Consider the following 27,502-nt stretch of genomic DNA (forward strand, 5'->3'; position numbering starts at 1 on the left):
CCTGGGTGGGCTGGGGGCTCCTCTCTCCACGCGGGTCTCAGGATGGCCCCCTCTACCCACAGCCGGACACAGGAAGCGGCACCTCCGGGGACGAGCTTATTATAACGGTTTTTATTACAAAGTTCCAATCACCATGTACAGTTTTTACAATGTCACTTTTGGGGGGCTTGGCTGTGCTGCTTGGGTTAGGGAAGGAATTTTTTTTAGTTGTTGGGATTTTTTTTTGGTTATTTTTTTAAAGAACAGCACCATTAACGTTGGGTTTGGGACACACCTATGAAAAACAGCTCAATCAACTAACATAGAGAGGACAGGACAATCCATACCAGAGGAGAGAGGGGATGGGGAGAGCACAAGGGAGAGGCGAGGGCAGCCCGGGGGTGCTGGATCTCCTCCTGACTCCAAAAAGGGGGACGGGAATGTCCCCCCGACATGCACAACCACCAGTGCTCGGGGTGGGAGGTGGGCATCACACCCAGAAAGGTCCCACCCCCAGGAGGAAGAGCTCGGCTGCGCCGTGGCCTTTCAGAGGTTGTCAGCAGTTAAGACTTTGTCTTGGCCTCGACAGGGCACTGGGCACGGGGAAAAGGAGGACAGGCCAGGGGCAAAGGGGACAGCTTCCTTATTGCTTCCTTAAAGTCATTTAGTCAGCAGGGGTGGTGGGAAAGGAAAGAAAGGGAAGAAAAAGAAAAGAGCCCCGAGAAACCCATCCACTGCCTGATGCATACGTTGGGAAGAACACCATGCAAAAAAGATCTGCCTGCTAGCTAGTGCCGTCTATAAAATAACGATACGGAACAGTTCTGGCCTGGTTATTAGAGAATATATCACCATGAAGCACAAGCGAAGTCTCCAAACGCCAACGACTCCCTGCTGAAAGTGCATCTCAAGGAGTTTGCTTAGGAGAAGGATTCACTGCGTAAAACAAGGCACCACAAGGAGGTTGGATACTGGGTCGGGCGTGAGGACACGCTGGAGAATCCACGAGCGGCGGAAGAGAGACCTAGTTTTAAATAACGTCTGTTGGTGCAGAAGCCCCCTATTAGATGGGCTCAGGTTTTAGCTTGTCTGCTAGAAAGTCGCTGACAAAGGCTTCCACGATCTCGGGCGTGATCTCCTCCACATCCATCACGTACTTGGCCCGGGCCGACATGTCCAGGATGGTGAGCAGGGGTGCAGCCTCGGGCAGGTTGGTGTAATCCCGCAGGGAGTCGGTCATGTCGTCCTGGAGGCCAAAACAAGAGGGAGAGAGGAGCTGTCAGCAGCGTCAGGACAACCAGGAGCAGTTTGCTGCTTCCACACCACTGTCCAGCCCACAAATTCCTCCGGAGAGCCTGGGCCTTGCCCCAGTGCTGCAGAACCCGGGTACAGCGGGCAGCACCTGCCTTGCTGCCTGCGGTTTGTCTCAAAACCAAACTGGGCTCATTTCATCACGTCCTATCATAGAATCATTGTGGTTGGAAAAGGCCCTCAAGATCGAGCCCAACTGCTCACCCAACAGCACCACTGACCTGTGTCCCTGAGAATCTCATCTCTGCGTCTGTTCAACCCCTCCAGGGATGGTGACTCCACCACTGCCCTGGGCAGCTTGTTCCAATCCCTGACAGCCCTTTCCGGGAAGACACTGTTCCCAAGATCCAACCTCAACCTCCCCTGGTTCAACTTGAGGCCATTTCCTCTTGTCCCATCACAGAATCATTTTGGTCGGAAGAGACAAAGGCTGGGATGGGACCATGCGCTCTTCCCACCCTTTCTGCACCCGGCGGAGCTCCCAGCACCCCCAGACTGAGCTGCTTCCCCGGGCCACCCCAGAGCCTCTGGGGCAGAAGAGATTTCAGCATCCACAGCTCAGGAGCTGGGGGCAAGCACCAAACGCGGGGACTTGCCAGCTCTCTGCCGGCACGGCCGCGGCCTCACCGCTCACTGTGGTGGAGGCTGAACGGACCCAGGTGCACACCAGAACGAAGCAGAAAAGGGGAATGGGCTGAAAGGCCGAGCTTTGAGCCAACGCTGAACCTCCCCAGCAGACTCCAGTGTCTGAGGGCACACAGAGGCACAGGCCCCCCAGCATCAGGCTGCACAGGGGTGGGGGTGCCCTCCCTTCAGCCAGACACAATGCTGGGCAACAGGGAAAGACCCATCTGGCTCTGCCAAGGCTGCGTGGTGCAAAACCTGAAGCCGGGGCGATTGAGCTCCTGCTCCCGGCCAAGCCCACAACGCGCGGCATCGCAAATGGGGCGTTTCTCTGAGCCCCTTTGCGAGGGCAGTGACAGGAATCAATCAGGCTGGTGGCTCTGCGGCGGCTGTCGCGCCTCCCCTTCCATTGCAGGGGTTTCTGGCGCAGCCGGACCACGTGGCAGGGAAGGGCGAGCGGGGCCGGGGTGCTCAGCTGCCCCCCACCCTTCCCGCCAGGTGTTGGGATGCCTCATCCTTTCTCCGATTGCTGCAAAGGGACCAAAACCCATTTTTAATCAATGCGAAACCAGCCCAGACGGCATTGGGAGACGAATGGGAGGCGCCTGCTCCGGCCGAGCTGCTTTGTGCACGGGGGCCAGCGAGACCCGGGGCCAGCGCTCCCGGCTATTGAGGTGACGGATGAATGGGACGTGCCGGACGCTCCCCATTCTTCGGCCCGGCCGCCACAGGGACGTCGGGAGCCGGATGAATAGCAGCAATGTTTCAGCTACAGCCGGCGAGCGGGAGCAAAATGCTTCGCAGGCTCTGGGGGAGGGGGGCAGGTCATGGACCCTCCCAAACCAGCCTTTCCAACAAGAGGCTCATTCAGGGGCGTGGGGCTGAGCTGGGATGCTCAGAGACCCGTTACGGCAGCAAGAGTGGGACCTGACTGGAGCGGGTGACAGGGCTGCGGGAGATGGCGGTTTGCCTGGCGGGGGGCTGGGGTGTGGCGTGGGGACCCTTTTGTGCGCAGGGTGGCTTTGGAGGGCCCCGCTCGTGGCGCACTGCGGCTGTGACGTGGGCACGGGGGACGGAGCAGCCGCACGGCCACGCAGCGGCCGCCACCTGCGCACACCCAAGCGGTGCCGTGGGAGGAAACCACAGGGCTAGGGGGAACCAGGAGATTTTTTTGACCCTTACACTAAAGCCTTCCTCACATTTAAACCTGCTGCAGTGCCTGTGTGGGGGAAAGGGAGGCCAGGAGAGGCCCATTTTCTCATGTCCCATTTTCTCTGATAGGCTGGGAGGCTGGAGCACCCATCCCTGCCTTCCTCCTGGGGGAGAAGGAGGTGGCAGCACCCAAGGGCAGCACTGCTGGGGCCGTGCTGAACCCAAACCCCAAACCCTGGCTCCTCTCCCCCTGCCCAGCCACAACTCCTGCCCGCACGGCTGCAGGGTTTGAGGGCGCAGTGCAGCATGGGGCTGGCAGCCCCAGTGTGGCAGCTCCTGCTTCCCCCTACCTCCCCCAGTGCTGCTCTGCCCACCCCCAGTGCTCCCTCACCCTCTGTCAGGCATTTCCACCTCTGAGCAAACGCAGCTGGACCCCTTCACCAGCACTAATATCCAGCCCTGAGCACGGGGACTGAGCCAGGACTCAGGTCTGGCTCTGCTCTGCCATCCCCAACCACCTGCAATAGCTCCATGCCTCAGTTTACCCACCTGAAAGGTGGCAATAGCAGTACCCAACTAAAGTCTGTCCTCGTACAAAGGCACAGCGGGATGCAGCCCTGTGCTCTCCTCCCGCTTACCTCGCCTGCCACGAAGAAGAGCAACGGTGCCTCCTCCTCTTTGGCTTTGTACTTGGCGATGATTTTTTCAGCTATGGGTTGAATCAGTTGTTTCGCTGCCTCTGACTCCCCGTCATCCTCTGAATCTGCAGGGCACAGAGGTGGGGCGGCAAAACAAAAGAGGCGAGTCAAAAAGGAGGTTAGGATCAAAGGGATGCAAAGCGGGCGGGCGCTGGCAGCTCTGTCCCACAGCAGCACCGCGCAGGAAACCAGAGCCCGGATGCGCAGCGCCGAACTTCAAAGCTGCGCGGCTCTGTAGCAATTAGGGAGCCGCTGAAACGCGCTTTTCATGTGAGACAGGGAAACACGTAACAGAAGAGCAGCTCCTGCTCCCGAAATACTTCCCTGCTCACTCCCTGGTGCCGCCAACGAAGCGAAGGGACAAACAGGCACAAAAAAGCCGCTTTGCAGTTTGAGAAGCGTCAGGATGTTTTGAAGACCAAACGAATGTGCTGATCTGAGGCTGCCTGCCACCTCTGCCCGCCACCCACCATCCCTCCGCCTCGGGACGGCTGCTCGGCAGCTTTTCTGCTCGAGTCTCTGCGGCAGCAGCGCTCTGAAGGCAGCTTTGATTTGACAGAGGTAGAGCAGAAAGAGATGGCAACATCAATCAAACACCAGCCACCACTGAAGTTCAAATACCGAGCTGGAAAGAGGAAAGACTGTGTCCTTGAGCAGCATCGAAATGAAACCATTTCAATTCAGGGACAACTTTTGGCATTAAAAAAAGGCAGAAGAGCGGCCCCTGGTCTCCCAGTCACATACGGCTCGTGCTGCTCTGGTTGTCCCCAATGTCACCACGCAACATGACCGAACCAGCCCCAACCTGAAGCGCTCTCTGTCCCTGCTCTGCGCTTCCGTGCCCTCCTCCCTGGCTTCTCCAAGCAAAGCGGGGGACACCAGAGACGTTGCATTTTGGGGTCTGTCCCCTGCCTGCCACAGTGAGAAACCTGCAGAGCTGTGGGGTGCCTGCAAGGATTGATTCTTCTCCAAACAAGCGCTGCTGGCAGCGCTCCAGGCGGCCCTGCACACTCTGGCTAACCCAGCGCCAGCCCCTCCGGGGACAGATGGAGATCGGTCGGGATTTACTCCCAACCGGCTCTTGCTCAGCCTCTCTTCTCCTGGGGGTGTTGCCACTCGCACAGCGTGGGCACCGCTCTGCTGGGGGGTCTCCCGGCAGGACACGGGCTGACAGGAGCTCCCATCCCCAATTCCTGCCTCGGCGCAGCACCAGCTTCATCTGAGCCCCGGCTCATCTCACCAAGGCCGGGCATCCCCTCCAGCGCTGAGCGAGAGCCCCGGTTTGCAACAAGGTGATAGAAAAACTTTGCTCAGAGCAAGATAAAAATAACTCTTTCCAGAGGCCTGCAGCGCCGGCCCCAATCAATCACGCTTGGCGTGGCCGGCCGGTCCTCCCCGCGCCAGGGGAGTATTTTTGGCTCTGTGCTTACGTTCCCTGCTGGGCTCTGCTGAATAAATAATCAGGGTCAAAAGGAAATCTGAAAGGGAAGAAGGGAAAGAGCGAGAGCCACGTTATCAGCGCTGCGGAGGAGGGTGTGCTGCTCACAAAGGGTGTGCGAGGAAGCGGGACAGAGCGCTGCCCCAGGCCAGGCCCCCCACCATCCCCGCAGGCTCGGGGACAGGGGGGTTCTCCAGCAAACCCCCCCATGCGACAGCCGCGCTCCCCCGGGACGCTCCGTACCTACGAAGAGGACGAGGCAGGGGCCCTCGTTGAGCTGCACGGCGTTGGAATCTGTCAGCTCCAGCACGGGCTTGGGGTGCCAGGGGAACTCGCGGCACTCGACGTCGTTCAGCACCTCCACCCGGCCCTGCCGTGTGATCACCTCCCCCTTGGGGTCCAGCACGATGAGGGTTGGGATGCCTGCGATGGGAAAAAATTGGGGAGGATCAGACAAAACGCGAACCAGCCAGCGGCAGAAAAGCCCTTTCCTATCGCCCCGGCTCTGGCAGGAGCCCAGGGAGCCGCTGCCTCTCCACAGCTCGCACGGGTGCACAACTGGGGTCCCGGGATCCTGTTTCCGTCCTCGCAGAGTGCTGGAATTCAGGCTCTGGCACGGCCTGTCCCTGCCCGAGCTCAGGCAGACGTCACCGCCATCGGACGCTGATGCTCCCGGATGCAAAGGGACCAGGCAGAGACCCTCCTCACACATCCCCTCTCGCCAAGCGCGGGACAGACGCCTCTGAGCGCAGTGGGACCAGCGCTGCCCCACAGGCACCGTCACCTTCGTGCTGAGACGTGGCTGCCGCTGGAACAGCCCAGCTCCGGTTCGCAGGAACACACGCAAACCTTTCTGTGGGGCGGATCATGGACAATGGCAGCCAGAAGTAGGGTGTGTTCCTTCCCAGAACCAACACCATCTATTTTGCAGCCACGAACTCCTCCGTGAACCCCCACGCCCCTCCTCAGCGCTAACCACCCATCCACTTCCAGAGCACAGGGCTGTGTCTGACCAGTCACAAACATTATTACCTGGTTTGGATGCTTTTTGCACCACAGAGCCCAGTGACATAGGCATCTGACACCAATGGTGAAGGAAAGGCCCCCAGACCACCACCGATTTAGTGCTCAGGGCCATGGATCCCCCTCTGTGAGGGGAGGCGGAGTGGGATCCTGCAGACTAACGCAGCAAAATTGTCACACGTAAACCGCATCCAACGCTCGCAAATGAACCCGGCACCCACCTCGCTTGGCCGCTGCTGTTGGAAAAGGGGGGCAAACGTGCTCGCAGCAGAGACTTAGCCCAAGTCCCCTGTTCAAACCTGGCCAGGTGGACACCAGCTGCTGACTGTCCCATCTGATAAAGCACCAGTGACGCTTTCTGGCCACCAAACAGCCCGGGGAGAGTCAACACGAGTGGCTCATGTTGGTGTCTTCATCTGGAAAGCACACCATTCCTCTCTCTTCGAGGAGGCAAAGAAACATCCCACAAGGAAGGACGAGGGGGGAGTTTGAGATCAGACCACAAGAGACAGGTCAAGCGACCAGCGTCCATGTGCTCCCGTGTTTGTCCGACAGCGGGTTACTCACAAGTGCCCTGAATTCTAGGCATTTCTCTAGGAAATACATGTCTGTCTGTCTGTCGCAGCCTGCATGCAGGTCCGGGCGAGCGGCCGCATTCCCCTCATTCCAGCCCGGCAGCGCTGCTCACATTCCTGCCGGTGTGCCGGGGCTGGTGCAGGGGACGGCTGGGCTTGCAAATCCTAAGGGTATGCCAAGAAAACCTTTTTGTATCACAAAAAAGGCTTATTCATTACCTGCTGGTATTCCAAATAGCTCTAGGGCAGGGATGGGTTAAACAGCGTGGAAGGAATTGGGAAATCACACCCTGGCCCTGCCCTTGGAGGCACAAAGTGCTACTGAAGCCAGGAGAAGCGCACGCCATTGGCATCCCGCAGGATTCGGGTCTTTATCCATTTATGATTCCAAATGCCGCCTTTTCCATCCTCTCCAGACCCCTCCCCGTCACCTGAACAATGCAGCACGTTCCAGGGCAGGGATTTCAAATGAGCTTTGCTGATCTGAGAAAATTAAGCGCCTGATTTAGATACAGATCGTTGTGCAATCCCAGAGCCGCTATTCAAACCTTTCAGACTTCACCTGATTTTTGTATGTGGACCCACACACATCCCCCAGAGCACCCAGCCCAACCTCCAACTGCAAACGCAGAAGTGACTCGGAAAACAAAGATTTTTAAGATAATTCATGCTGGATCTAGCATGGTGAACCTTGTTACTGCTCCCCTGGCAAATGCATCCTCTTTGCACAGGACACAGAGCAGCAGCACCGGGGAACCCTCTGTAACCTTAGGCACACCCACTAACCTCAATACTTCCCCCCTTCCTGCTCATCCCAGCCACTACATGTTATTTTAGTGCCTTTTGGGGGCCCTGGTAATTGCCATGAGTCATAACACCAGAATTTACTTATCAAGAAGAATCACGGATCACACGCTCTGCAATGAATATTGTATAAGCTTTGGATGAGAATTAGCATAGACGGGCTCAGTTGGATTTTATGCATTAGAAAATGGATTCGGTTCCCGCGGGGCCAGCGTTTTATGAAAACACGGAGGCCAAATGATTTGTTACCAAACCTGGCGATACTTCTACTTATTTATATATTAAAACTCATATCTGACATGGAAATCTCATCTGTCAGGGGATTGTACCCGAGGCAGGACCACGCAGACCGGGAGCAGCAAACAAAATGGAGAATTATTTCTAAGCAGCCAGGACACAAGACATGAGTCTCTTCGAGATAGTGCTGCACCCAGAGGCAATTTAATATAGGTGGGTACAGTCCAGCCCACCGACTGCGCAGGGGTTATGAATAGAGGCATTCAAGTAAACCCAAATAAAGGCCAATAACTCAACTTGCATTTTACACTGAGTTTTTGAGTGCTGTAGGGGCCAACGCAGCACTAAAACAACACGAGATTTGACTCTCTTGCTACTTTCCACCACTCAGGAACTTAAAGCAGTCGGAGAAGACAAGCTCTGCTGTTGTTTCAGCTCCCAGCCTTACAAAAAACAGCAGGAAAACCACCCCACGTGCACAGTGCTCACAACCCGACGCAGTGCCGGGATGGTAACCGGGATGCTGAATGGGCTACGCGCTCTCGCTGGCTCAGAGCTGCAGCTCAATGGGCTTTGAAGATGCTTCGCAGCATCAGAGCCACGAATATGGGAAAATGTGAGACCACACAGATCCTGTTTTCCATGTAGGTGGAATAACCACCAGCGGCGATGAGCTGAGCCCATGACGTCTCGCTGTGCTTGTAGAAAGATTTCGCCCCCGGTGGTGCGGCAGCCTCACCGCAAACAGGTGGGCAAGCCCAACACCGGTGCAGAAGATCCCCAGTTGCTGCCCGTGTGGGGGTCAATGACAATGTGGAGCCCCTGGGGAGCAGAGCAGGGGACCCAGCACCCTGTTCCAGATGTGGTGCAGAAACACAAGCCCAGCTTTGCAAAGCCTGCCCAGCTCCCGAACGGGGAAGGACGTGGGACAGCAATGCCAAGGACAAGGTGCCACTCATCCCGTCTCCGTACTTCAATGTGACTCTGTGGGATCATCCTTGGACAGAGGTTCCCACTCCACAGGAAAACCGTGATAGATACGCAGAAAGGTTTGCACTCCAACATGCCCAAATCCCAGGGTCGGCGTCCCTGGGAGAGCAGCTGAAAACATGGGGTGACACAGGAACTCCCTGGCAGAGGAAGGGGCCAGGGCCCAGGGGGACAGCAAATATTGACATTTTCACGTCAGCACACAATGACGAGAGACATTTAAGGAGCCAGCGGCTGGAGTCGGAGGGAAAGCTGTTGTCGCTGTTTCCCTGGCTACAGCATGCCTGCTGCTCCAGTTTCCAGGGCTCGACACCTTATTTACAGCAAGACGGGCAGCAGTCCTGCAGCTGAAACCGGCACTGGAGAGGTTTGTGAGAGGGCTGGGGAAAAGATGGATGAACTTGGAAAGCTCTTGCCTCATGGGAAGGTAATTAAGCAGCACACTGATGGCTATTTAAAGCAGGTGAATGGTTATTCTTGGTTTAAGGTCAGGGAAAGGAGCTGAGCGACGGCACCTGAGCTCACTCAGAAGGGTGTTCAGAGGGGACTCCGAGGAGGGATTATTTGTCCTGCCACTGTCCCCAAGCCCTGGGCCACCTCTGGCAACGCTCCCCCTCCTCCTCTGTCCCTTCCCCACCTGCAGACCTTACAAACCAGCCTGTGCCCACCTCACCAGTGCCACATGGAAATGGGTAAGAAACCGGTAAGTTGCAAGAAGACCTTTTAACCACAGGGAGAATCCACACGTGCGTACAGAAGAGCTCCTTGCGGGCTGTTCACCTCGCACAGCCCTGCACGGCAGTTTGTGCCCTGCAGGAACAAGGTGCTGGTCCCCGGGGGGGCTGCTGCGAGTTTTTACAGCCTTTGGGACCCTTTGAAGCCACCCAGACAGACAGAGCCCTCCCCTGCCCCTCCGAGCAGCCGCGGCTGCTGGAATTCTGGCACTGGCACGTACAGTAAAGGCACAGCCATGGTTTACATCAAACACACGCTCTTCTGTAACTCATGTCACTAACACAAACCAGATGCCATCTCCCTCAGCCCCTGCAGAGAACGATGGCCTGCCTTTGCGATACATAAAACAGCAAGAAAAAGAAATTTAAACCTCCAAGAAAAAGCAAAATAAATAAATCAGTAATTAGGCAAAAAACATCCAAGCCAAAAACAGTTTCCAAGTTTCCAGGAAGAATTAGGTTGTTTATGGAAGTCCTGTTTCAACTAACAGCCTGCCTGGCAGGTGGTAGGAATGTGAGTTTATGGAGAGCAGGAACACGAAGCGGCTCTGCCTGGGGCACTGTGCTGTGCTTTGCTGCTCTTGTGTTTTAGTTAAACAAAAGGAGACGTTACAAATATTCACCGAAAGGAGCAGAACTGCGTGTCGGCACGGCCCGTCCTACCTTGTATGCCGTAGAGTCGATTCAGGCGCGACCGTCTGGCCTCGTCGGCGTAGGGCACGGCTACCCAGGGCATCTCGCTGAAATACTGCTTGAAGGAGTCTTCTGACCTGTGTGTGCGAGGGGAACAGGGCACGGATCCATCTTGTAAGGCTCTTTCTTCATTAAAAACCTGGCCTGCAAAGCCCTTAATCCCTTCCACCAAAGCCCACCAGTGAGGGCTGCTGGCAGACACAACCGGGGGAGCACTAGACCAATTTTAAATCCCCCAGAGCCTCAAGAAGGCATCCATGGTGCATTTTTTCCCCCCCCAAAAAATATTCCAAACTCTCCAGGGCATCTGAATGTCAACTCATGGTGACAGCAGCAGCTCAAGCATCGTTCAGATCCACAAGCCACAAAGCAAATTACAGAGCTGCTCCTTGCTAACCCCCTGTTGCGCTTCGCTGCTGGGCAGAAGGCAAAGATTCAGGCAGCCTTTCTGGTATCACGCCCAATCTGTGATACTCCAAATCAAATTTCCTCCTCAAATCAAATTTCCTCCTCAAATCAAATTTCCAGCAATGCCCAGAGCTTCCCGGCTGGGGAACAGCCAGCTCTGCCTGCACGGGGCGTTAGCGCCTTCCCTACCTGTCCGCACTAACGAAGAGTATCTCAAACTTCTGTCCCGCCTCCTTGATTTTTTGGTAGGACTCCACCAGGACCCTGGTGAGGCTCCGGCACGGCGGGCACTGCAAAACACAACATGTGCATAAGGACATCATCTCCAGTGACCAGGAAAAGCCAGATGTCACCTCGTTTGTGCTGGAGCAGCAGCCCTGGATGTGGCTGAGGCTTATGGTCCATAAGGTGCCCACAAAACCTCATCCATTTTTAAAATCTGGCCACTTCGGAAAAGCCAGCTGAGGGTGACAGGCCACTGCAATGCTGCAGCTTCTTCCAGAATGACTGGAGCATCTTAACTGCTTCAACGCCAACTGGCCCGAGGTCTTCATTCTCCCAAGGCGACAGGGGGATCCCCAGGGCAACCCAAGCTCACTCCAACTGCTCTTCCAAGCATCTACACTCACCCAGTGTGCAGAGAAATAGACGCCAACGTGTGAGCCCTCCAGGGCGCTGCTGTCTAGCGTCTGGCCGTTGTTCCTTAGCAGAGGCCCAGCAACAACTTCACTGAAGGGTTTTGGCCCCCAGGGGAACTCCAGACCTGGGGAGTGGGTGGGATGGGGGTGGAGAGGAGACACAAAACAGCAAGATGCACAAGCAGCATTCACAGTTTCAAAAAGTACCACCAAAAAAAACTCATCCCGCATTCTGCAAAGATACGGGGGAGCCGGGGAAGCCACGATCTGCAGCAGAGCCAGGGCCACCTCTTTCAAACAGGCACCTTTGGCTTGATCAAGCTTGCTCTGTTTCTGTGCCTGGTGAGGCACCTTTTCCTTATCTACAGCATTTGTTTCTACAAGGCAAGGTGGTACGCGCTCAGGAATGCAGTCAGACTATTCGCCTTGTAACGATACTACCCTCATTTATATATATATATATATATATACTTATTTATTTATAAAACCTTATATATAAAGGGTGGTTTATATAGAGATTTTTATACATATAAACTAAACTTAGACTAACCCTCTGCACCCCAAAGCAAGCATGTGTGCGTACACACAAACACATGCTCGGCACCGTCTGCTGCCAGCTCCCCGAGCAGCACATCTCTGCTCAGCCAGGCAGGAGGAAACGTCCCAGATGGCTCAGGCCACGGTTGTACTCGCTGCACAGTTCCTGCCACCTGAATTAAACACTCAGTCATTGCACTCGGCGTTTACTGCGTGAAGAAACGATGGAGGGGTAATACGTGTCCATGGATGAATGATGGGGCTGTGAGTACGGGCACACGTTTTACTCGTTTTGGTTTTTGCTAATCGGAAGAAGATGGATTTAGCATCAACCCCCAGCACAGTAAACCTCAGAAATGGAGAATAGTAGCATTACTCTGTTGCATTTGTAAATAACGGGGAATTCGTTATCCTTAAAGTGTGATGTCAGTGATAAAGTCGCGCTCAGTATTCTGGAAGGATTCTGCTCCCAATGTATGGCAAGTCTGGGCCCTCGGTCTCTCTGTCCATGTGCCTCCAGCAGGGCAAAATCCAAACCTAACGTTTCGGTTAGTCTGACTTTTTCCTCATTAGCACTTCAAACAAAAAAATCCTGGAGGGAAAATCTTTGTTCTTTTCAACAGGCAAAACCAAAACACAAGATCTGGCAGGAATAACGCAGAAAATTTTATGCTGAAAATAATACAGTGCCTTGATTAGTTAAGTATGACAACAGTTGTTTGTTTCCTTTCCCCCCCCCCAAGGCAATTAAAAATAAACAGGCAGCCATGTGCCCACGTTTCTCTGGCAGAGAGGACTCCAGTCTTACCTTCTGGGTCATCTCGGATGACCAGGAGGCCGTTCCTGCAAACCACCTTCCCGGTGGCGGCATCGATAAATATCAGGGAAGGAACGTTGGAGACTCTGTACTTGTTCCACAGCTTCAGCTGTAAAAGAGATCGGAGGGGAGAGAAGAAAGGTGAACTTGGCGGTGCAAAGAGGAAGATTTTGGGGCGTTAGCATCTTTCAGATGGGAACTAAGCAAAGGGGCAGAGTTGGTGCTTCAGCAAGGGATCTGAAGGCATGTGAGGACATCTCTGCAGAGCTGCTGGGCCAGTCTGGACCTCCAGTGCCCACACAGACATGATCTGTCACCACTGTCCCGTTGGTACCATGGGCAAGACCAGCATTTGTCTCATGGCCTTACCCATGAACACCAGTAAAGCTTCTCCTCCTGTTGCATTCGCCTCTTTGCAAGTGAAATGGGGCTAAATATTTACAATACTTTGAGGTCTTTGTTTAGAAGACATTGGTAAGCACAAATATTTTTAACGCCACTGTTCTGAAGTAATTGGTAACACTTCCCTGGCTGTTTCCTCCCCTCCCATTTCAATGTTAATTAAACAAACCAGCAATCCCTGCCAAGACACAGCCGCGCTGAAAACAAGGCCAACGCACAGAAACACAATTCCTCTGCAAGTGAGGCTTCCCGGGTTTGTTCCCAGGAGCCGACTGACGGGTTTGACACCAGCCCAGGGGCCGCGTAGCCCAACTCATCCATCCCACGCTGCCACAGGGGCCGCGACGGCCACGTTTTGGATGCCCCACTCCAGATGTTGCTGTCTGATGGTCACTGTGTTTTGCAGCGAGCTCGGTCGGCTCCACACAACGGCGGTGACCGATGCTCTGGGCGTCACACGCTCCTGGGCTGACGCTTCTCAGCACGTGCTGCTGGCACAGGGTAGTCTGGAGCTCAACTCATGTACAGAAGCTCATGGGGATGGGGAGGAACGAGGTGACGAAGGCTGCAGATGTTGGCTGGCTCCAGTCTCCCCGCTGTGCTGCTGCCATCGCCACCTTACTTACATTCCTCCAAAAATTTCAAGCAGTGAGTTATCAAACTCTTAAACAAAAGCCAAACCACGGCCGAGAGCCAGAAAGGAAGGAAATGAATCACAACCTTCCCTCCCCTAAGCTCTGCTCTGCAAAGCCCCTCGGGCTGCGGGCAGTTACAACTCGCTGGGGTTTGGAGAATAAAACCCAGCAAAAGGCAGGAGGGGATGGAGAATCCCACCCGTGAGAGCTGGAGAAACCCTCACACAACATATTGCTGCTTCCATCAGTACGGAAAATACTGATTCCCTCCCAGAAGAGGCCACATCTCTGTGTATCCCCATCCCCGATTTCCAAAGAGGCAACGATCTGGGCAGCAGGCGATTGAGGGCAGGAAAGGGAGGCAACGTCCAGAGCCCTCGGTTTGCTCACCAGAGATGGAGCTGAGGGAGAAAGTCACGTCCACATTCAGGTTTTAACAGCACTGTATTAAATATTTCTTCCAATACCTTTTTACAAAAGATAGACCTGAATGAGCGGTGTGAGCCAGCCTGCTTTCAACGGGGCGTTCACAAAACCCTCCTGGGTCTGAAGGAAAGCGTTAATGCCCATCTAGGAAGATTTTATTAATCTCCATCTACTAGGACCTTGAAAGAGCAGAACTTTGATAGGAAATAAGCCTGGCTCATTTTAGCTGGTCTTTTTGGATAAGACAGCTCGCTGTGGGATTCCCACACGCCACTTTTTTGCAGCTGAGCAAAAACATCCAATCTCCACCTAAAGCATCTGAACACCAGGATGACCTAATCTGTCTTGTGGCAAACTATCATACCGGTTAGTTTTTCTCAGGGTAAAACGTTGAGGGTTTGCAGACACGCAGGCTCTGGAAAGCGGAGGAGCTCCTCCTTGGTCCCGCTCCACTCGTTGTGGTCCAGGCACGAAAGGGAGCCCAGGAGAAAATAAAACAGGCACTTCTGGTACACGTACCTGCACAACCGCCCACCTCGCAAAGGGTCCTGTGTCGGGCTGGGCGTGGGATGCGGAAAGCAAATTACGACTTGCTCCGAAACCGCAGGATGACGGGATGATAGCTCAGGCTGCAGGGCAGAGTGCTGCCTCAGCAACTTTGAAAAGATGTTTTTCCTGCCGTGAAGAGGATGACATAGAAATAACACACTCCGCACTCCGAGGATTTGATCATCCATTTAAAGAGGGGATCTCTGCTCCGCTTCCCAACAGCTGTTGCAAATCTGCAGGATCAAGCCAAAGCTAACACAGATGTGGAAATAATCTACAGACTATTCAGCCCAAAAGCAGCTGATCCTCTCCGAGTGCCCTTCGCTCCTGGTTCAAGCCACACGCCTGCTAAACTCCATCCTCACCCCAGAACGGCCGCTGGAGAAGGAGCAAAGAAATAAAGACCGTATGGGCTGATCAGCTTCACAGAAACCTCCCTGGCTCCTGTGCAGGTGGCTAAGTGCCGCAGTCCAGTGGAAAAACCAGAGTCACCAGATTCCTCCGGTAACCTTATCCCTGCGCAAAGCATCACCATGCGGTGCCGGAGGACCTGGAAACCACAGCCCAGGCTCCCTCTGCAACTCCACCCACGACCAGTCACGAGAGGCTTGAAAATGATCACTTGCGATCCCAAGTCATCAGGCCACGCTGCATCGCTTGCAAAGCCACTCTCCACACCGGCAGGCGGTTTGGTTATATCCCCCACCCTGGTGACTTGGAAAGGTCTGTCCAAGAGGCACGTTAGGGAGAAGTCTGCAGGCAGCCGCAGTAATTTTTCCAGATAAAGGTGTCAGACGAGAGGTGTCCCCAGGAGCCCAGGGCTGTTTCTGCGCAGGGCTGGCACCCGGCCGAGGGATGAAGCCCCCTCCTGCTCCACCACGTACTGACGGGGAAGGGATCCCCGTCTCCCAACAGCTGCCAGGCGCTATTTGTGGTTGTGCTGACTGATTTATCAGCCCTTGGTCGCATTTGCTTGCTAACATAAATCCTGAGCCGCAGCGGTTAACGCTGCCAAAGATAAAGGAAATTGCTTGCGATGAAATGAGCCCGGGCGGGTGGGAAGGTGGTCCCCCCACCCTCGCTGGGGGATGCGTTTCTGCCTGGTTGTTCGAGCCTGGACTGTAGAAGGTCCTGTACATCCATCCTCCATAGGATACGGAGCTGGCTCTGCCCAGGAGACCCAGAGGATTTGGAGGCACCTGTCCAGGCCGGCAGCAGCACAGACACTGCTTCTGCTCATCCTGCACCCCCTGGTTCCCCCTGACCGGGGACACCCAGGCAAAGCTCAAAAGCAAATCCCTCAGCAATAATGAACGTGTTCCTAACGCAGATGGCTGCTGCTTTCTCCTAAATGAAACACAAAGCTCATTTTCTTCTAGAAATCCAACCCCAGGGTCTGGGCAGTTCCTCCGGGGAGCTGTTGGACAGACCCCGCTCTCCAGCAGCCCCACGGGAGCACAGCAGGGTTTGCATTACGGACACGAGCTCAGCTCTTGCCCATCTCTCCTTCCAGAGCCATAGGCTGGAACATGAAGTCTGCCCGAGGAATTCACAAGCAGGATTTGGGTGGAAAAGCGCCCTTGTGACCAGCAGAGCCCATCTCCGCCGCACAGAGCGGCTCCAGGCTGGACAGCCAGCCACGGCTGTCCCCACCGCCGCGGTCCCACAACCCGGCACTGCGGGGAACCTCTCTGTCCTCACTCGCTCACAATGTTAAATTGAGGCTTTTACGTCGTGCCTTAAAGGGTTTACAAGCACCAGTGGCCACCCAGGCTCTGCAGAGAGCAGGCCCCACAACAGGCTGCCCCAGCGATTTAAACCCAGGTCACGCCTGTCCCTGTGATTCAAGCTCAGCTCAAGCGAAGGCTCCTCTTCCAGCTCTCTTTTGCCGCTTCTCTCCCTTCGTTCGTAAGGGAAACCCCTTAACCAAAGGGGACATGGAGCAGGAACGACAAGAAATCCAATCGCAGGGGATGCGCCGAGGGCAGATGGTGCACGTCAAGGTCTGACCTTGCGACGCGGAGGAGATCGAGCAAGGCTTGGAATGAATTAGTGTCTATTGTGCTGCTGTTTCTCTCTGAAAGCAAATCAAAACCTAATTACAAAACACAATGGTGAGAGACGTCTGCTCTGAGAACGTTAATGAGCTGAGGAAGAAGGATTTGGAATTGCAATAAACAAGATTGATGTGAATGGCTGAGACTGACAGCGCAGGGCACCGAGGCTGCTGGCACGGACAGGCTGCTGCGTTATCAGTCCCCACGCTGCCTGTGGTGGGATAAAACCCAGTTAAAACCAACCTTAGGACCAGTTTCCCCCAGTACTCAGCTGCTGCAGGGTCCCCTCACCACTCATGTTACAGCAATACGACTCAGCGCGAGCAAAATATAGAACAAACCCAAAGTCCTGTTTGTCACCTCCACCCTCTCCTTGTTTTTGGCTCCGTGGCAGGAGCCCGGCACGGCGCAGCCCGGTCTGCGGAGCCCCTGGCAGGAGCCGACCCCGCAGCTTTTGTTCTTCCCAGCCGTGAAAACACGACAGCGAAAGCTTTGGAGCCAAATCAGGAGGAAATCCTCTCCGCGGGGGTTTTCTGGCAGCCGTGGGCTGCGCTTTGTTCCCCTGAAAAGTTCCGCGGCCAAAGCCCCGGGGTGAGGGACCCGGGCCAGCCCAACCTCACATCCCAGCCCTTCATCTTCCTCTTATCGTCACGGTCACCCAGCACCATCCCTCTTTGTGATTTCCCGTTCAACCGACTGCGACTTGAGCGTTTTATTCGGGGGTGACGCAGCATTTGGCTGGCACACAGCACGAGCCGCCTCCGCTCCGGACACACGTTGGCTGACAGGCTGGATGCTCCGCAGCCCCCGTCTGATAGGAAAACATTTAATTTGAGCAGGACTGAAGGGTGGTTAATGTGATCTATGGAGAGCGAAGCCCCAGGGCCCAGAGCTGACACATGAAGTGACCTGTTTGGTTTGTATGTGCAACTTTCAAAGCGGCGCTGGGCTTGGCAGCTTGATTTGATCCCAGGATCAGGGTGAAGGAGCATTTGTCTAAACATACAGATAATAAGGCAGGCAGCAAATCATGCAGGGAGGATGCTACAAGACAGGCTGGTCTATCAACACAACAAGGATGTCTTTTAGAAACCTCATTTTTTCCAGGTGTTCCTCAAATTGCATTCAAAACATAATCCAGAATTTAAGGACACAGCATCGTACCCAGAACTAGGAAATACACCTCCGTGCATTTCAAATATATATTATTTTTCCTCTCCATGTGCAAACCTTACTTTACCTCTTAAAATCAGGATTGCGTGTGAGCATCTCAAGATACATCATAAAGATTTGTTCTCCCACAAAGGTGGGTGCAGAACCCAGGGGCTCTGCCAGCACCTCAAACCCACTTTCTGTTACCTGTTTTCACTGGCATTTTTTCACCCTTTCCTAGTAGGTAAGACAGCAAGACAAACACATAAAAAGTAATGAGAATGGAGGGAGTTTGTGGGAAAAAAATTAAGACACATGTTAGAAGTGTATCATACATGGCCCCTATAAATTATGCCTGCAAATGACTAGCACTGAGTAAGAAACAGCTATGTAAACACAAAGGTAATAAGAAAAAATAATAATTTCTCTCTCTCTACGGGGAAGGGGTATTTTTTCCATCTGTTTATGGGGAGGGGTGGCAGCCTGGGACGTAGAATTGAAGTTCAGGGTGTCTCTCGGTCCCCGGGCTCATCCGTCACCGGGAGCGGGACGGCTGCCAGCACCACCGCACGTCCCGCCGGGTCTCCTTCGCATGTGCCGCTACCGTTGGCTCCAAGGCACCGAGCACTGGTAGCAACCTCGACCGCCTTGCAATCCCCGGTCATTAAGAAACAAGCGCTTCTGAAAAGCCCCGAGTTTAGACAGAGTTCCCACCAAACACAAAACTCTTTTAAACCCGCAGGGAAAATTGGGATTGTTTTTTTGTTGTTGTTTAATACACACAGTGCTGTATTAGTGTGGTTTCTGGTTTGTTTTCAGTGGTCACTCTGAAAGGGAACCTTGCACAATCGGACCAACAAGTAGCGCTGGATGAGCCCAGAGGGGTCTGAGGGGATGGGGGATTTGTGAAATACAGTGTGGGTGGGTGCAGGACACGCAGGGGAACTCGATTTGTCCCGCAAAACCCAGCACCAAGACACAAGGGGGTCCTGGATCCAGAGCCATCAACCGGGGAGAAACAGGGAGACAGGAGGCTGGGGCTGCCTCTTCTATTTTCAGCCCATTTCTCAAATTTCAGTGGAACCTTTTGTGTTCCAGTTTGAACCCATTACCCCTTGGTTGTCACCGAGAAGAGCCTGGCTCCATCCTCCTGACACTCACCCTTTAGATATCTGTAAACATGAATGAGTCCCCCCTCAGTCTCCTCTTGTCCAGCTCCAGAGCCCCAGCTCCCTCAGCCTTTCCTCACACGGGAGATGCTCCACTCCCTTCAGCATCTTGGTGGCTGCGCTGGACTCTCTGCAGCAGTTCCCTGTCCTGCTGGAACTGAGGGGCCACCACTGGACACAATATTCCAGGTGTGGTCTCCCCAGGGCAGAGCAGAGGGGCAGGAGAACCTCTCTGACCTACTGACCACCCCCTTCTAATCCACCACAGGTACCATTGGCTTCCTGGCCACAAGGGCCCAGTGCTGGCTCATGGTCATCCTGCTTTTTTGGGGAAAAAGGGAGGTTCTGTGCAAAATGAAGAGCCGGTCGTGTGCTCTTTCATAAAACACCGAAGGCTGCTGTGCGCTGGCAGCGACCTTCCTCAGATGTGGCTGTGTTTCAGTTGTTACTATATTCAGAGTTTGTAAAAAGCTCTGGGATGATGGAAATCACTCCAGAAACAGTTATTAAAACTGTTTCCAGGAAATCGATCCATGGAGACAGGGAAAGTCTGTGGTGTTTTACAAGACCTTGAAATAGAGAAAGACCAAAGTTAGGGAGGAATTTTTGCTTCCTTGTCTTCTCAGCAAGAAAAAGGAACTGCATGGGGGTTTATCCGATTCTGCAGCATCCAGAACAACCAGCAGTTTGTTCTTCAGAGGGAAGCCTGGCCAGAGATGGGCAGAAAATACTGCTCTACGTCATCTGGAGTTGAGGGCTTTCTGCATTACTCAAGACCTGGATTGATTTGTTTGCGTTCTTCTTTCAGCCCGTTGCTTTCCGTGACTACTGACCATCCAGAAGAACCCAGGCTAACCAAATGCACACTGCAGAACAGAGATTTTATCCAGGGAATGAGCACAAAGTGCCGAGGAGCAGGATCTGCCTCCCCGTCCCAAGGGTTTGGAGCTGGACCGGCCATAGGAAACACAACGAAATCACCCGCTCTCACCCAAGCGGATTTTTCCAAGGATCTGCCAGGGAATTTCAGGCTCCATCACCCCCTTCTCTCCACCCTTGGGTCAGAACTGATTAAATTCAGCCACCAAATCAAACTCCAACATACTCATCTCGTTTGGCAGCTCTGGGGCTCGGCCACAAGCTCCAAGATTCCCCCCCACCTCCTTCTTGTTCAATTATCTTGCTTCATCTCTATTCCGTTTCCAGGAACACTTAGCAACAGGCTCCTGCAATAAGCCACTGCGGGCGAGGATCTGAGGAGAAGACTCCGCAGTTACCATGACCTTTTACTACACTCATGCAAATTTTAAAGAAAGTATGCGAACAATTTGCCTTTTAAGTGTCCTCCAGTTACATTCTCCAGGAGTTAATTCTCCTTCTTTCCTTAGAGACATCAGAAACACCAGATTTTATGATTTTATACTAATGAGAACAAAACCTGCAACTTAATTCCGGTTCACTTTGTGGAATTTTGTTCTGTATCTCATGCAGTGTCCAGACCCTGAACGGGGAAAAATTAACCCGTGACATCTACCCCGGCAAAAAAGGGATCACAGATCCTTGATGCTTTAGATGATCTTAAGAAATACGATCTACTTTTTTTCTTTCTTTGAAAAAATGAAAAGTCTGAATAAGCATGTCATTGATCCAACTGCTGGGAACAGCATCTGGAACATCCATCTGTGCCTGGGCTGCAGGAGAACTCGGAGCGGCCCTTGCAGCAGATGCCGCCCGCTCTGACACAAACGCCTCTGGATCTGTGTGAAAATGATTAAGCAAAATTGCCCCCTCTCTTTTTTCCTTTTTTTCAACTTTATAACTCAAATCTGTTTTCTGTTAGAGGGCAGATGCTCGTTACGTACCCCGCGGCACATCAAAAGGAGGAAGGCAGCTGCTCCGCCATGCACCCAGCCCGCACCCACCGCCTCCTCCCCACCCCAAACATTTTGGCTTAGGGTGAGTACATTGGCCTCCTCAAGCTTCAGTCCCCTCTTACTGACACTACAGACACCAGCCAGGGCTATTCCAGCAGTAACATGGTTTTGTAAGGAATATTCTGGCTGCTTCGAAACTCAAGTCCAGCTACTGCCGCACCACAGGGAGCCGCATCTGTCGGGTGGAAAGCTGAGCATTTCCCCAATGCTGCTTCCCCAGCGGTGCCTGAGCATAAAGAAGAACACAAGGGCCTGGCAATCCTCACCTGCACCTTCTTCAGCCGCTCATTAACAAAATGTCAGCGTGAAGAGAGTGTTGTGCAAAGACAGGGTGCTGGGAGCCCCTCAATCACCCACGGGAGGCAGGACTTGCTGCCCCAGGTTTTGGGGCAGAGCACATCCAGCCCCACTCCTGCCCTGCCCCAGCGCGGCAGCTTCACATCTGCCATGTAAAGTTGTCCTAATTACACCTGCGTGGGTGCCAAACAGCAGCACCTTCCCCCCTGCCTCAAATACGGTGTTTTTCTCATGACCAGGGCAAAATATTGGGGCTCTGACACAACCATTTTCCCTGTCTGAGGGTCTCGCATTTTCAACACCACGTGCTGATGAACTGACTCCACTTTTACAAACAGAATTCACAGTGCACCCCACACCACGAGCACCGTGCCTCTGCTCTCACAGATGCCAGCCCCAATACCCCACTACCCAGCAGCACACCCCTCCGGTACCCGACCAAAATAGGATGAATATTGTCCAAAGCTTCCCAGAAACTTCTCCCCGCAGACCTGAATCTGGGACGCAGATGAGACACGCTCCTGAGCCGTGAAAACTTGCACAAAGAACGGCAAACGAAGACCCTGAAACCCCAGAGCCTGAACCCAAACATCACCCTGCCTTCTCCCCAAAGCCTCCTTCGCCCTTTATTTACTATTAAGACTACTGTCAGTCTGAGAACAAAAATCAGTAATCATTTCCCATACTGCTTTCTTTCAATGTTTCTCAACTTTGAAATGGCTTTCTAAACAATATGCTCCTCCAGAACCTTCCATAATCTATTTGTAACTCCAAGCTGGTTTCCAACATGAGCAGAACAAGCTATGGACCCACTCATAGACTGTATTGGGAACTGTTTCACACTTTTTAAATGCATCTTTATCGACCTCCCAAATAAGGTCACAAGTAAAATTGGCAAAATGTCACATTTCCTCTGCTTTTAAGTGTTGTCTTTAGTATACAAATCGCTGCTCACCATATCTGATTAGTTCTTTACTTGATAAGCAGGATATCACTTTTTTCTGTCATTCTACTACTACTTTTGCCAATCTCTTTTCCTTCCAGGCTTACCTTACAGGATGACGCTCAGATCTAAAACTCTGGTTTCCCGGATTTGCACACGCCATGGCAAACACCCGGTGACTCGGTCAGGCTTAGCAGGGCGTGACCTAAGGGGCAGCAAAGCCTGTGCGTTTAATGCCACACCTGACGCAAAGCCCTGCCCTCGGAGGTGAAAGGCGAGCGGCTGATGAGAGGCCTCATCCCCAGGGCCCTCCTCATTTATTCGAGTTCAAAGAGCTTGGAAAACTCAAGGCAATCTCTCACCAGCTCAGATATTTGAGGAGGGGTGTGGGGAAGGGCAGCTGGGACGCAGGAACCATGGAGCCAACGTCACCCGAGATGCAGGAGGGGAGGGACACAACTGGGCTCCTGCTTAACAGCTCCTTCCAGGCAGCCCACTGCCTCATCCATCTTTGACCACCGGAAGATGAAAACAACTTATCCTCTTTCCCCGCTCTTACTGAGAAGTTACAAGAAATAAAAGTAAAAGCAAAACAAAGATCAATGTTATAGCCCTTCTCAGACAATCTCCAGCTGACCTGGACTTTCTCAGCATCTCTTTTATCTAGTGGAGTGTTTTGGCTGAAGCTTTGCAGAGGAAAGCCATGCGAGCAAGCTAGTTAAAATCCCGGTGCTTTCATGTTTATACAGCCAGCTAAGCAGCACACTACAAAGCCTTTTATTCCAAGTCTCTGCTGACAAGCTAGCACTGATAAATTACAGAAATCACCCGGGAATTAGGACGCACAAGGGAAAAATGCCAGTTCCCCAGGTGGCAAATAAGAGCTCGGAGACTCTGGGAAAAATCTGGAAAAAAATCATCCCAAGATTAGAGGGCAATTTGTTTGTATTAAGAGGGGAGAGAACAACAAGAGCTGAAGGTGCAGGTAGATGAATTGACACCGAGGGCTGCACCGAAGAAACAGCCCGAGCTCCCAGGTCACGGCGGGATTCACACCGTGTACTGCAACATCCTGGTTTACATACTATTATATATGTGCAAGAGCCAGGAAAAATCCATCTCCTTTGTCATAACAAACCCTAAGGTAAACAGAAAGGCAAGGCCATGCGTATTACCCAATTAAATGGGCACGTAAAGGAGAGAGAGCACCGGCCATCCACTTGCTCCTGATGTTTGCTGTTTCTCAGCGAGCACAGACTAAACGGGCTGCCTTGAGCCCTGCGGAGCGAGGTGTGCTCCGTCCCCCGAGAGCAAACCTGCTGCTCCTGAGTAAAATTGAGAGGGTTTTGTAAGGGAAACCAGCATTTCCGAGTCTCTGCATCGCCCTCCCCACCGCGGAGCACAACGAGCAAACCCCGACCCCCTGCAATACACAACCCAGGGGCTGGGCAGCTGGAATAAACACCCAAAACTGGGAAACTCCCAAGCCTGGAGAAACCAAACCAGAGCCAGCTGGCCTGTAAAGCTGCATCCCTACACTATAACTTTGCTTGTCTGCAGTTTATGAAGTTCGTGGCGTTCGTTCTGCATATTATGAACTACACATAGTTTTGCAAGGCGGTGGGCAAACCATGGGATGTCTGAGGGTCCGGCTGCCCTGTGCTTGCCAGGACACAGCCGAGGGCCCAGGTCCAACCTGCACAGACCCTTCTACAGGGCCCCAATATACAGCAGCATAAAATTCAAACACAGCTGGACCGGGTCTTTGTGTTTTCTCCAGGAGGGCTGATGACCCACTCGCTCCACTGAGCAGAGCTGGAGACCGAAAGGTAAATCCCGCGCACAAATACACAACGCTCTGGATTACGGACACTCTCAAAAAGAGGAGAAAAGCCTTTCTTTGGGTAACTTCTAGCCACTCAGTTCGCTGAAGGGTGTCAGGATGGTCTGAGCTCCACTGAGCCCTTCCAGGCTTGGGCTCCTCCACCACCACACCAACGGGGACAACGCTGGGATACGCAGGACTTTAGTTTGTCAAGACACTTAGGAAATGGGGGGGAAGGACTCAGCTACTTCTACAGAAAGAGGCTGCAACAGACAGTACAAACTAACTAATATTTTCCAAGTCTGCACTTGTTTATGAGAGATTTAAAGCTCCAAATCCAGCCCATTTGTGGAAAACAAAATAAGCATGTGTCCCACATTCTGTTGTGAATGCTGGGGAATCGTCAGGTGGCAGATGGTTGAAGCCTGAGCAACACTCTTTCAGATCGAGAAGCTGAAATGCCTTCCCGCATCCCCCCTTCCACTCGGCAGGTCCACAGGAGGGCCAAGGGAAGATTTAGCATGTGCGGCACTGGGTTGTTGTGGTTACCTCTTTGTCAATTCAAAAGAATATTACAACGTATTCCCCAAGGAAGTCCATAAATAGCAAAGGATTCTGCTTTAATCCCCTATCTGTTCCTATCTGGATAATATTCCATTTGGACAAGCACTGCCAAAACACAGATTTATGGCAAAGCTGAGGGTTTACATGGCCAACACGTGCTTTCTAGACTCCAGACTCTAAGGAATAAATAAAAACCTCTTCCAGAATACGGACGGCTCTTCGGGTACAGAAGCTTCATGCAGATACAAACGCGTTTTCAGGCTTTCTGTCTCCCATCTCAGGTGAAAGGCACGTTTATACCAACCTTAACCCACCAAAATCAACTGCTGGGTGTTCCTGCTGGTGCAACCACCGCACGGCCCTTCTGCTCGCTTCTCATTCCTCTACTAATACAAAAGCGAAAAGCGAGCCAGCAGAGGCACAAAATTCAGCGCAAGTAAAGACATTCTGCCCAGCTGAGAAGTCAATCCTGTAAAGACGCATCCATCCCCAGAGGCACCGGGCAGGGTGGTTTCCCACTCCGTATTCCCCAGGTGTGATTTGAAATCACTTGCTGCTGGGGCTGTGTCCTGGTTTTGTTAAAAAACAAGTTTCTCTTTTAATGAATTTGCCTGTCAGCTAAAGCTTCATATGAGCTGCATTTTCCTGGAGAACCAGATACATGTTTTGGTAAACCTAGCAATGGAATGCGAAGTTATTGATAAGCATGGATGGACATGTCACGAGAGGGGCAACGAGAAACTGGTGACCAAGAAACTCTGTACAACATTCCATTCACGTGAATACTTCATATAAAAGTGGGAGATCACGAGAATCTCGTCCCTTTTTTCCTTCTTCGTCCCTTTTGCTTATGGCCGACATTAGGAGAGGACCTTGCTAGTCGTCCCTGTGAACTGAGGCCCACTGACAGACTGAATCCAGCTCCGGTTGGCTGCAGAGTCCAGTCCAGGACTTTGGGTGCCGGCTCTGCAGCTGCTGAGACTTTCAGGATTGGTTTTGTATATTTTGTATTATTTTCTCTATTCTTAGTAGTAGCCTTAGTAAAACATTTTCAGTTTTTCCAACTCTCTTCTCTCTGTCCTTCTTTCCCTCCCGATCGCCTGTGCTTAGTGGGAAGGGGGGCGAAGGAGGAGCAAAAGGGGGAAGTGGGGGGGAGAGGAGGTTAACAATACATCTGCCAGGGTTTTACTGTCACCCCACAATCTAAACCCTCGACAGGCTGCCACGCAGCTCAGCTCCACGCAAAGCCACATATTGCTCCATCTATGGTGGAGCAGAACATCGGCACGGCAGCGGGTCGGGGCGGCGCACGCGAGGTTACCAAAATAAATACTAGGTCGTTTTTGACAAAGAGGGAAAAGCTGCGTCCTTGCCGAACTGCTGTTGTTGGCTACACACCCTTTGGATACCGGCTACTTGCAAGAAAAACATAAAGCCAATGATATTTGTTTAAAACCCGCAGGCGGACACTGTGATTCTATTTAAAAAAAATACAACTGGCATTAATTCTAAAATCTTCCCACCACTGAGACTGGGATTCAAAACCAGCACTGGGCGGCGAGGCCAAAACACACTCAGAGCAGACGCCTGCAAAAGATTCCAAGGGAAATTAGTTATGTGGGTTTTACAACAACAGTAAAAGAAAACCTAACATTTATAAAGTTAAAAAAAAGGCAGCTCCCATAGGAGACGGTGCTGCGAACATCTTCTGCAGATAATTCAAGACCTGACCAGATCCCGGGCATCCTCGGTTCCCCAATGAAAGGCAAAGCCCGAGCAGGCAGCAGCATCTCCCTCCCGTCCCCAGGGCTGGCAGGGACGGGGCTGCTGTGTTCCCATGCCAGCTCCCGCGGTGGGCACCGCCTGTCCTGCGGCGGGGGAAAGGAATCTGTCCATCCGTCCATCCATCCCCTGCAGCACCACCAGCTTCAGAGACCTGCGGGCAGGGAGGGACGAGCCCTTGGCTCTCACCGCTCTGCTTGTCCCCTCGCCACACGCTCCAGACACAGCCACGCTGGGCAAACGCCGAGCGACCAACTGGTTTAGAGAAGGCTTCAGCTTCCTTCTTTTTGCATGCTAAAATCAGCCTTCTACCATAAACTTCTTTTATTTTTCCTAAGTAGTTTTTTTTTTGTAGCTGACTCACACGGAGCTCCTGCCAGGAATTTTTATAATTAGTGAATTAGAGCAAGATTTAGCCTGTGCATGCCTGACAGCATCTGCTGATTTAAGCGAGCTGCCTTCAGAACCTCGCGGAGCCCTGGAAGAGCCCGGCGGAGCGCAGCCCGTCCTCCCAGCGGCACGGCTGACAGGGCTCTTCTTGCCAGGCTGGTACGAAACGTGCTGCTCCTCCTGCAGAGAGCTTTGCAGGTCCTCATCCGTGTTTTGAGGGGACGGAGATAAGCTGGAACCAAGTCCAAGGGGTGCTGGAGAAGGAAGAGGCATGCTGGCCACCTCTCGGCTTCGCAAACCTCGTGCGGGAGCATCCCTGGGACAGCTACGCGCCTCTCTTGAGCTGCATAGCTGCAAAGCCATCGTGCGTCACATCTTCCTTAGAGACAGACAACGGTATAGACTTCCGTAAAACCACAGGAAAATAAAACTTCCTCAAAACCTCTTTCTTCGATGGACACAGGAGCTATTTTGCGAGCAAGGCTCCAACGCACAACAGCGGTCCAACCCGAAGATCAAATGAAACCCACGGTCAGATAAGCCAAAAGCAGACACGTGGTGTCAGCAGCCTCAACTACACACCACGTCCTTCCCGGATGACGCAAAAACTTCCCACTTTCTGCTACAGAAAAGCAAATTAATGACCACCTTCAGGATCAAGGCATTCGACCTCCTCCTCATTGTAAGGTTTGCTACACAGCGATGCCCGTACCCCCCGC

General features: G+C 52.9%; 1 protein-coding gene across 3 annotated transcripts in view; it reads right to left on the reverse strand.

The window, feature by feature from the left end:
• Window positions 1-96: 96 nt before the first annotated feature.
• The window catches only part of NXN (nucleoredoxin), a 44,133-nt gene continuing 16,727 nt past the window's right edge, over window positions 97-27,502 (reverse strand). For all 3 annotated transcript variants that reach the window (XM_065036301.1, XM_021300474.2, XM_065036302.1), the window contains exons 2-8: window positions 12,650-12,767; window positions 11,296-11,429; window positions 10,856-10,956; window positions 10,229-10,335; window positions 5,446-5,625; window positions 3,705-3,829; window positions 97-1,225 (exon numbers count right to left, since the gene is read on the reverse strand). In XM_065036301.1, the coding sequence (XP_064892373.1) occupies window positions 1,043-1,225; window positions 3,705-3,829; window positions 5,446-5,625; window positions 10,229-10,335; window positions 10,856-10,956; window positions 11,296-11,429; window positions 12,650-12,767 (948 nt within the window). In that variant the 3' untranslated portion in view covers window positions 97-1,042. The remainder of the gene's footprint in view (window positions 1,226-3,704; window positions 3,830-5,445; window positions 5,626-10,228; window positions 10,336-10,855; window positions 10,957-11,295; window positions 11,430-12,649; window positions 12,768-27,502) is intronic.

Source organism: Columba livia, chromosome 20 (genome assembly GCF_036013475.1).
Source record: "Columba livia isolate bColLiv1 breed racing homer chromosome 20, bColLiv1.pat.W.v2, whole genome shotgun sequence".
NCBI classification, from domain to species: domain Eukaryota; kingdom Metazoa; phylum Chordata; class Aves; order Columbiformes; family Columbidae; genus Columba; species Columba livia.